The sequence below is a fragment of the Pezoporus wallicus genome, unplaced genomic scaffold (genome assembly GCF_028554395.1).
Source record: "Pezoporus wallicus isolate ANWC-B61680 ecotype Strahan unplaced genomic scaffold, APGP_CSIRO_Pwel_v1 contig_14133, whole genome shotgun sequence".
NCBI lineage: Eukaryota > Metazoa > Chordata > Aves > Psittaciformes > Psittacidae > Pezoporus > Pezoporus wallicus.
Window position 1 is genome coordinate 1 of NW_026635094.1, and position 11,055 is coordinate 11,055.

The 11,055-nt window shown below is 57.8% G+C and overlaps 1 protein-coding gene across 1 annotated transcript; it reads right to left on the reverse strand.

Annotated features, from left to right (window-relative positions):
• Positions 1–218: 218 nt before the first annotated feature.
• LOC130595602 (lysine-specific demethylase 6B-like) lies at positions 219–10,830 on the reverse strand (the record flags this gene model as incomplete). Its single annotated transcript, XM_057402503.1, has 6 exons — positions 219–253; positions 3,253–3,358; positions 5,822–5,948; positions 9,444–9,682; positions 10,058–10,232; positions 10,655–10,830. Coding segments are annotated over 6 exons (858 nt in total), but the record flags the coding sequence as incomplete, so codon positions are not given.
• Positions 10,831–11,055: the final 225 nt, after the last annotated feature.

Genomic DNA, 11,055 nt, shown 5'->3' on the forward strand with positions numbered 1-11,055 from the left:
GGTGGGTGATGGGTGATGGAGGTGGGTGATGGGTGATGGAGATGGGTGGTGGGTGATGGGGATGGGACCTGCACCAGGGTCTTGGTGCTGAACAGCCCCAGGTCTGGGGGGGGGGATAAAGGGGTCAGCGGGGCACCCATGGGTGCTGGGGGTGGGTTATGGGTGATGGAGGTGGGTGATGGGTGATGGAGATGGGTGATGGGTGATGGGGATGGGACCTGCACCAGGGTCTTGGTGCTGAACAGCCCCAGGTCTGGGGGGGGGGATAAAGGGGTCAGCGGGGCACCCATGGGTGCTGGGGGTGGGTTATGGGTGATGGAGGTGGGTGATGGGTGATGGAGATGGGTGGTGGGTGATGGGGATGGGACCTGCACCAGGGTCTTGGTGCTGAACAGCCCCAGGTCTGGGGGGAACATGGGGATAAAGGGGTCAGCGGGGCACCCATGGGTGCTGGGGGTGGGTTATGGGTGATGGGGATGGGGAGGAGTGATGGAGGTGGGTGGTGGGTGATGGGGATGGGTGATGGGTGATGGGGATGGGACCTGCACCAGGGTCTTGGTGCTGAACAGCCCCAGGTCTGGGGGGGACATGGGGATAAAGGGGTCAGCGGGGCACCCATGGGTGCTGGGGGTGGGTTATGGGTGATGGAGGTGGGTGATGGGTGATGGAGATGGGTGGTGGGTGATGGGGATGGGACCTGCACCAGGGTCTTGGTGCTGAACAGCCCCAGGTCTGGGGGGGACATGGGGATAAAGGGGTCAGCGGGGCACCCATGGGTGCTGGGGGTGGGTTATGGGTGATGGGGATGGGTGATGGGTGATGGGGATGGGGATGGGACCTGCACCAGGGTCTTGGTGCTGAACAGCCCCAGGTCTGGGGGGGGATAAAGGGGTCAGCGGGGCACCCATGGGTGCTGGGAGTGGGTTATGGGTGATGGGGATGGGTGATGGGTGATGGGGATGGGGATGGGTGATGGGGATGGGACCTGCACCAGGGTCTTGGTGCTGAACAGCCCCAGGTCTGGGGGGGACATGGGGATAAAGGGGTCAGCGGGGCACCCATGGGTGCTGGGGGTGGGTTATGGGTGACGGAGGTGGGTGATGGGTGATGGAGATGGGTGGTGGGTGATGGGGATGGGTGGTGGGTGATGGGGATGGGACCTGCACCAGGGTCTTGGTGCTGAACAGCCCCAGGTCTGGGGGGGGGATAAAGGGGTCAGCGGGGCACCCATGGGTGCTGGGGGATGGGTTATGGGTGATGGGGATGGGGAGGAGTGATGGAGGTGGGTGATGGGTGATGGAGATGGGTGGTGGGTGATGGGGATGGGACCTGCACCAGGGTCTTGGTGCTGAACAGCCCCAGGTCTGGGGGGGGATAAAGGGGTCAGCGGGGCACCCATGGGTGCTGGGAGTGGGTTATGGGTGATGGGGATGGGTGATGGATGATGGGGATGGGGATGGGTGATGGGGATGGGACCTGCACCAGAGTCTTGGTGCTGAACAGCCCCAGGTCTGGAGGGGGTCATGGGGGGGGATAAAGGGGTCAGCGGGGCACCCATGGGTGCTGGGGGTTGAGGATGGGGATGGGTGATGGGTGATGGGGATGGGACCTGCACCAGGGTCTTGGTGCTGAACAGCCCCAGGTCTGGAGGGGGACATGGAGGGGGGATAAAGGGGTCAGCAGGGCACCCATGGGTGCTGGGGGGACCCTCTGGGGGTGCTTTTGAGTCCCCAGAGGTGGGTTTTGAGGTCCCCAGGGGTGATTTTGGGGTGATTTTGGGGTGGTTTGGGGTGGTTTGAGGTGTTCTGGGGTGGTTTGGGGGTGATTTTAGGGTAATTTTAGTGTGTTTTGGGGTTATTTGGGGGTGTTTGGGGGTATTTTGTAGCGCTTTGGGGTGGTTTTGGGATGTTTTTTGGGTGGTTTTGGGTATTTTGGGGTGCCCTGGGATGTTTGGGGTGATTTTGAGGTGTTTTGGGGTGATTTTAGGGTAATTTTGGGTTGTTTTGGGGTTATTTGGGGGTGTTTGGGGGTATTTTGTAGCGCTTTAGGGTGGTTTTGGGATGTTTTTTGGGTGGTTTTGGGTATTTTGGGGTGCCCTGGGATGTTTGAGGTGATTTTGAGGTGTTTTGGGGTGATTTTAGGGTAATTTTGGGTTGTTCTGGGGGTGTTTGGGGGCATTTTAGGGTACATTGTAGTGTTTTGGGGTGTTTTGGGGATGATTTAGGGCGTTTTGAGGTAATTTGGAGGATTTCTGGGGTGGTTTTAGTGTGGTTTTGAGCTGCCTGGGGTGTCCTGGGGTGGTGGGGGGTATTTCTGGGGTGATTTTGGGGTGTTTTGGGGTGATTTTGAGATGTTTTGGGGTGTTCTGGGGTATTTCAGGGTGCCCTGGGGTGTTTGGGGCGATTTTAAGGTGTTTTGGTGCATTTTGGGGGTGGTTTTTGGGGTGTCTTAGGGTGTTTTGGGTGATTTTGAGGTGTTTTGGGGTATTTTGGGGTGTCCTGGGGTGTTTTTAGGGGATTTTGAGGTGTTTCGGTGCATTTCTGGGGTGATTCTGGGGGTTTCTTGGGGTGTTTTGGTGTGATTTTGAGGTGTTTGGGGTGATTTTGGGGTATTTTGGTGCATTTTGGGGTGTTTTGGGCACTCACTCAGGCACAGGGACCCCACCAGGCCCCTGATGACAGTGATGGGGTTTTGGGGTGATTCTCGTGTGTTTTGGGTGATTTGAGGGTAACTTTGAGGTAGTTTTGTGTGATTTGAGGGTAATTTTTAGGTGGGTTTGGGTAATTTTGAGGTGGTTTGGGGTGATTTTGGTGTATTTTGGGTGATTTGGAGGTAATTTTGAGGTGGTTTGGGGTGTTTGGGGTCCATTTTGGTGCATTTTGGGGTGATTTTGGGGTATTCTGGTCCATTTTGGGGTGTTCTGGGGTGATTTTGGGCTATTTTGGTGAATTTTGGGGTGTTTCGGGGTGATTTTTGGGTATTCTGGTGCCATTTTGGGGCGATTTTGGGGTGTTTTGCGGTGATTTTGTGGTATTTTGCTGCATTTTGGGGTGATTTTGGGGTATTTTGTTGCATTTTGGGGTGTTTTGGGGTGATTTTGGTGCATTTTGGGGTGATTTGGGGTGATTTTGGGGTATTCTGGTGCATTTTGGGGTGTTTTGGGATATTCTGGTGCATTTTGGGGTGTTTTGGGGTGATTTTGTGGTATTTTGGTGCATTTTGGGGTGATTTTGGGGTGTTTTGGGCACTCACTGAGGCGCAGGGACCCCGCCAGGCCCCTGATGACGGTGATGGGGTTCTTGGGGTCGGTGCAGAACTGCAGCAGGACAGGGGAGAAGGCGTCGCGTTTGCTCTCCAGCTGAGGGGGGGGAACAGCCAATCAGAGCCCGGCACCCCAACCACGGACCAATCACAGACCAGCACACCCACCCACGTACCAATCAGAGGTCCTCCCCCCCTCCCCAGCCAATGGGAGACCGGTAACCCCCTCCCCTCCAAGCCCCCTGCTGGCCAATCAGCAGCAGCACTCCTGTGTGGACCAATCAGCACAAAGGGAATAGTCCCAACCTGCCAGCCAATCAGCAATGGGATGCCCTGAGCTGACAGCCAATCAGGACAGGGATGCCCTGGTCCAGCAGCCAATGAGGACAGGGACTCCCTACCTATGGGCCAATCAGGACAGGGATGCCCTGACACACCCCACCCCCCCCCCAGCCAATCAGGATGGAGATGTCCTAAGGAATTCCACACACCCCCCCCTCAGCCAATCAGCATGAGGATCCCCTGGGGAATACCTCACCCATGGGCCAATCAGCAGCAGGGAACATTCCCCCTCCCATAGCCAATCAGTGCGGGGATTCCCCAGCTTGCCAGCCAATCAGCAGCAGGGATACCCTCAGGCCAATCACCAAGGGGATGCCCTGGGCATCTCCCCTCCTGCCAGCCAATCAGCAGGGGGGGATGCTCCATGACCTTTGCTGCTCAGCCAATCAGCTGGCAGTACATCCAGGGACCCTTGCTAGTGGACCAATCAGCAGGGTGGACACCATGGGACCCCTGTCTACGGGCCAATCAGCACAGTGGATGCTCCAGGACCCCCTACAGCAGACCAATCAGCAGGGAGGGGGTCCTGCCAGTGGGCCAATCAGGTGGAAGGACCTGCAGGGGATGCCCCACATCCCCTCTCACCAGCCAATGAGAAGCAGGGATGCCCTGGGAACTCTGCCAGTGGCCCAATGAGCAGTGAGCGGGGGGCTGTCAGTGCACCAATGAGCAGCAAGCTGTGCTGTCAGTGGGCCAATAAGCAGCAAAGGGGTCCCACCAGTGAACCAATGAGCAGCGAGGGGGTCCTGTCAGTGAACCAATGAGCTGCAAGGGGTGCTGCCAGTGGCCCAATGAGCAGTGAGGCGGGCTGTGAACGGCCCAATAAGCATCAAGGTGGGCCAATGAGCAAAGGGGGCGAGTCTCGCCAGTGGCCCAATGAGCATTGAGGGGGTCCTGGTAGCAGCCAATGAGCATGGAGGAGGGTCTGGCGGCAGCCAATGAGCACGGAGGGGGTAATGGCAGCAGCCAATGAGCATGAAGGGGGTTCTAGCAGCAGCCAATGAGCATTGAAGGGTTCCTGGAACCAGACAATATGCATGGAGGAGGGGTCTGGCAGCAGCCAATGAGCATGGAGGGGGTCCTGGCAGCAGCCAATGATCATCGAGGGGGTCACGGCAGCAGCCAATGAGCATCGAGGGGGTTGTGGCGGCAGCCAAAGAGCACAGAGGAGGGTCTGGTGGCAGCCAATGAGCATGGAGGAGGTCCTGGCAGCAGCCAATGAGCATGGAGGGGGTCCTGGCAGCAGCCAATGAGCACTAAGGGGGTCGTGGCAGCAGCCAATGAGCATCGAGGGGGCCCTGGCAGCAGCCAATGAGCACGGAGGGGGTACTGGTGGCACCAATGAGCATGGAGGAGGGTCTGGCAGTAGCCAATGAGCATGGAGGGGGTCGTGGTGGCACCAATGAGCATGGAGGAGGGTCTGGCAGTAGCCAATGAGCATGGAGGGGGTCCTGGCAGCAGCCAATGAGCACGGAGGGGGTCCTGGTAGCACCAATGAGCATGGAGGAGGGTCTGGCAGTAGCCAATGAGCATGGAGGGGGTCGTGGTGGCAGCCAATGAGCATCAAGGGGGTCATGGCAGCAGTCAATGAGCATCAAGGGGGCCCTGGCGGCAGCCAATGAGCATGGAGGGGGTCGTGGCGGCAGCCACTGAGCATGGAGGGGGCCCTGGCAGCATCCAAAGAGCATGGAGGAGGGTCTGGCAGCAGCCAATGAGGATCAAGGGGGCCCTGGTGGCAGCCAATGAGCATGGAGGGTGCCCTGACAGCAGCCAATGAGCATGGAGGAGGGTCTGGCAGCAGTCAGTGAGCATCGAGGGGGCCCTGGCAGTAGCCAATGAGCATGGAGGGGGTCGTGGTGGCAGCCAATGAGCATCAAGGGGGTCATGGCAGCAGTCAATGAGCATCAAGGGGGCCCTGGCGGCAGCCAATGAGCATGGAGGGGGTCGTGGCGGCAGCCACTGAGCATGGAGGGGGCCCTGGCAGCAGCCAAAGAGCATGGAGGAGGGTCTGGCAGCAGCCAATGAGGATCAAGGGGGCCCTGGTGGCAGCCAATGAGCATGGAGGGTGCCCTGACAGCAGCCAATGAGCATGGAGGAGGGTCTGGCAGCAGTCAGTGAGCATCGAGGGGGCCCTGGCAGCAGCCAATGAGCATGGAGGGGGTCCTGGCAGTAGCCAATGAGCATCGAGGGAGTCTGGCGGCAGCCAATGAGGACTCACGTAGATGCTGGGGGTGGGGGGGTTGAGCTTGTCCCGGGGCAGCTTCTCCTGGGAATCGATCTGGGGCTTCACCGACTGCGCCGGGGACAGGTAGGACTCACGGAAGGGGCCCTTGAGGCGCGCCTGCCTGCGGGACACGGCACCGATGGGGCAGGGATCCACCCTAGAGCCCCCTTAACCCACCCTAAACCCCTCTAACCCCATTAAATCCACCTGAAAGCCCTGTCAACCCCATTAAACCCCCTTAAAAGTCCTTTTAATCCCCTTACCCCCCTTAACCCCCTTCAAACCCCCTTTAACTCACCCAAACCCCCTCTAACCCCATTAAATCCACCTGAAAGCCCTGTCAACCCCATTAAACCCCCTTAAAAGCCCCTTTAATAGCCTTAAACCCCCCTTAACCCCCTTCAAACCCCCTTTAACCCACACAAAACCACTTTAACCCCATTAAATCCACCTTAAACCCAATTAAACCCCCTTAAAAGCCCTTTTAATCTCTTTAAACCCCCCTTAACCCCCTTCAAACCCCCTTTAACCCACCCAAAACCCCTCTAACCCCATTAAATCCATCTTAAAGCCCTGTCAACCCCATTAAACCCCCTTAAAAGCCCCTTTAACCCCCTTAAACCCCCCTTAACCCCCTTCAAACCCCCTTTAACCCCCCCAACCCCATTAAATCCACCTTAAAACCCTTTCAACCCCATTAAACCCCCTTAAAAGCCCTTTTAATCCCTTTAACCCCCCCCTTAACCCCCTTCAAACCCCCTTTAACCCACCCAAAACCGCTCTAACCCCATTAAATCCACCTTAAACCCCTTTCAACCCCATTAAACCCCCTTAAAAGCCCTTTTAATCCCTTTAACCCCCCCTTAACCCCCTTCAAACCCCCTTTAACCCACCCAAAACCGCTCTAACCCCATTAAATCCACCTTAAACCCCTTTTAACCCCATTAAACCCCCTTAAAAGCCCTTTTAATCCCTTTAAGCCCCCCTTAACCCCTTTCAAACCCCCTTTAACCTACCCTAAACCCCTTTTAACCCCAATAAGTCCACCTTAAACCCCTTTTAAGCCCATTAAACTCCCTTAAAAGCCCTTTTAATCCCTTTAACCCCCCCTTAACCCCCTTCAAACCCCCTTTAACCCACCCAAAACCACTTTAACCCCATTAAATCCCCATTAAAGCCCTTTCACCCCCCCTTAACCCCCATCAAACCCCCTTTAACCCACCCAAAACCCCTTTAATCACATTAAATCCCCCTTTTAACCCCTTTAAATCCCCCCTTAAACCCCCATCACACCACCTTTAAACCACTCAAACCACCTTTAACCCCATTAAAAACCCCTTTTAACCCCTTTAAACCTCCCTTAAGCCCCTTCAACCCCCCTTTAACACACCCAAAACCCCTTTAACCCCATTAAATCCCCCTTAAACCCCTTTTAACCCCTTTAAATCCCCCTTAAAACTCCCTTTAACCCCCAGCCCACTTCAAACCCCCTTTAACCCTCCCAAGCACCATTAAACACCTTTTAACCCACTCAACTCCCCCGAACCCCCTCCAATTGCTCCTAACCCCCTTTAACCTCCTCAAACCCCTTTCAATCCCCACAAATGCCCATATAACCCCATTTCCCCATATAACCCCATTCCCCCCATATAACCCCACTGCCTCCCCATATAATCCCATTCCCCCCTTATAACCCCATTACCCCATATAACCCCATTCCCCCCATATAACCCCACTGCCCCCCATATAACCCCATTCCCCCCATATAACCCCACTGCCTCCCCATATAACCCCATTCCCCCATATAACCCCATTCCCCCCTTATAACCGCATTACCCCATATAACCCCATTCCCCCCCATATAACCCTACTGCCCCCCATATAACCCCATTGCCCCCATATAACCCCATTCCCCCCATATAACCCCATTACCCCCATATAACCCCATTTCCCCCCATATAACCCCATTCCCCTCCATATAACCCCATTCCCCCCATATAAACCCATTCCCCCCATATAACCCCATTCTCCTCCATATAACCCCATTACCCCCATATAACCCCACTGCCCCCCATATAACCCCATTCCCCCCCATATAACCCCATTCCCCCCATATAACCCCATTAACCCTCCATAGAGCCCCATTCCCATGCATATAACCCCATTCCCCCATATAACCCCATTGCCTCACCATATAAGCCATTCCCCCCATATAACCCCACGGCCTCACCATATAAACCATTCCCCCCCTATAACCCCATTCCCCCCATATAACCCCATTCCCCATATAACCCCATTCTCCTCCATATAACCCCATTACCCCCCATAACCCCATCCCCCCCATATAACCCCATTCCCCCCATATAACCCCATTTCCCCCCATATAACCCCATTCCCCTCCATATAACCCCATTCCCCCCATATAACCCCATTCCCCCCATATAACCCCATTCTCCTCCATATAACCCCATTACCCCCATATAACCCCACTGCCCCCCCATATAACCCCATTCCCCCCCATATTGACCCCTAACCCCATTCCCCCCCATATAACCCCATTAACCCTCCATAGAGCCCCATTCCCATGCATATAACCCCATTCCCCCATATAACCCCATTGCCTCACCATATAACCCATTCCCCCCATATAACCCCACGACCTCACCATGCATATAACCCCATTCTCCTCCATATAACCCCATTCCCCCCATAACCCCATCCCCCCCCATATAACCATATAACCCCATTGCCCCCCCATATAACCCCATTCCCCCCATACAACCCCATTCCCCCATATAACCTCATTCCCCCCATATAACCCCATTACCCCCCCATATAACCCTATTACCCCCATATAACCCCATCCCCCCCATATAACCCCATTCCCCCATATAACCCCATTCCCCTCCATATAACCCCATTCCCCCCCATATAACCCCACTGCCTCCCCATATAACCCCATTCCCCCCATATAACCCCATTCCCCTCCATATAACCCCATTCCCCCCATATAACCCCATTCCCCTCCATATAACCCCATTCCCCCCATATAACCCCATTCCCCCCATATAACCCCATTCCCCTCCATATAACCCCATTTCCCCCCATATAACCCCATTCCCCCCCATATAACCCCATTCCCCCCATAGAACCCCATTACCCCCATAGAACCCCATAGAACCCCATTCCCCCCTATATAACCCCATAGAACCCCATTACCTCCCACAGAACCCCATATAACCCCATTCCCCCCATATAACCCCATTTCCCCCCCATATAACCCCATTTCCCCCCCATATAACCCCATTCCCCCCATATAACCCCATTCCCCCCTTATAACCCCATTACCCCATATAACCCCATTCCCCCCACATAACCCCATTCCCCCCATATAACCCCATTCTCCGCCCACATAACCCCATCCCCTCCATATAACCCCATTACCCCCATATAACCCCATTACCCCCCCATATAACCCCATTCCCCCCCATATAACCCCATTCCCCCCCCATACAACCTCATTACCCCCCCATACAACCCCATACCCCCCCCCATAACCCCATTTCCCCCCCATATAACCCCATTTCTCCCCCCCCCCCCCCCCAGCAGCACTCACTTGCTGGCCCGCACCACCTCGGCCGCGCTGTGCCTTATGGTGAGCTGGCCCAGGGGGGGGCCCCGGGGCTCCTCCACCTCGACGACCCCGGTGCCCCCCCCTCCGACGGCACCGCTTTGGGGGCCCCCCCCCCCGCTTTCCACCTTGATCAAGCGGATTTTGAGCTCCTTGGGGGGGCCCTCCCCCCCCAACGCCCGCAGCTTGAGGAGGTCGCTGGAGCTGACGTAGGACGGGGGGGGCTGGGGGGGGGCGGTGGGGGGCGGTGTTGGGGGAAGGGGGGGGGTTGCGGCGGTAGGAGATGGGTTTTGGCGGGGGGGGGTCCCCCCTTTATCCGGTTGCGTTTGGAGATCCAAGGAGGCCAGGACGGGGCGGTCCAAGTGCTCCTTGCGGGGGTGGCGGCGGCGGGGGGGAGCGCGGTGGCGGGGGGGGGGTCTTCGGTACCGGCGTCCCCCAAGATGGGGGGGGGTTTGGGGGGGTTTGGATGGGGCTGGGATGGGGTTTAAGGGGGTCTGGGGGGGTTTTAAGGGGGGTTGGAGGGGGTTGAATGAAGGTTGGGGGGGCGGAATGGGGGTCAGCGGGGGTTGGGGGGGTTTCGGGGGGGGTTGGATGGGGGCCAAGGGGGTTGGGGGCGGTTTTGGGGGTGTCTGGATGGGGTTCAGTGGGGCCGGGGGGGGCTTGGGGGGGCTTTGGGGAGGTGGGGGGCGCCCCACTTGCTCGGCCAAGGTCTCGCAGGCCCGGCTGATCTCTTCCAAGGCTTCGGAATCGGAGCGGGATGAAGGTGGGGGGGCACTGGGATGAAAGGGGGGGGCACTGGGATGAAGGGGGGGGCCACTGGGATGAATGGGCTTGGAGGAGGGCGGGGGGGGCACCCAGCCGGGTGCTGAGGTAGCGACTTGGGGGGGGGCCTCGTGGGTGGCCTTTTGGGGGGGGGGGCCCCTATTGTCGTCGTCGTGGTGGTCGTGGTCCCCCCCCCTTCCAAAGCGGCTGCTAAAGACTTAAGGAACCCAATGGGTTTATGCTGGGGGGGGGGGCCGGGGGGGGGGGGGCCCCCAGGATCATCCCGCTTCCCAAAGGGATAAAGGCGGGGGGGATCGGGGGGGTCCTGTCCGGGGGGAGCCCCATAATGAGGTGCTTTGGGGCGGGCGAGGAGGGGGGGTGCTGGTGGTGGTGGCGGGGGGGGTGGTGGTGGGGGTGTTGTGGGGGGGGGGTGCGGGGGTGATGATGAGGATGAAGGCCGGGGGGGGGTCAGGATGGCATCCTCATCCTCGCCCTGCCGGATGGACTCATCCAGCATCCGCATGATGGTGGCCAGGCCGTCGGGGAGGATGCGGGCGAATTCGGGGGGCTCCTCGAACTGATCGTCCAAAGGGGGGGGCCCGAAGTCAAAGTGGGGGGGGGAGGATGAGGATGGAGGTTGGGTTGAAGGGGGGGGTGGTGGGGGTGGTGGTGGTGGTGGGGGGGGGCTCGATGGTGGGGAATGGGGGGGCAATGGGGTGCTCTTTGGATAGGAGACCCCCGTTAGTATTGGGGGGCTGGGGGGGGGGGAGGTACCTGAGGTCTTGGGGGGCCCCTCGGTTGGAGGAGGAGGGGGGGGTGGCGGGGGGGTCCCCAG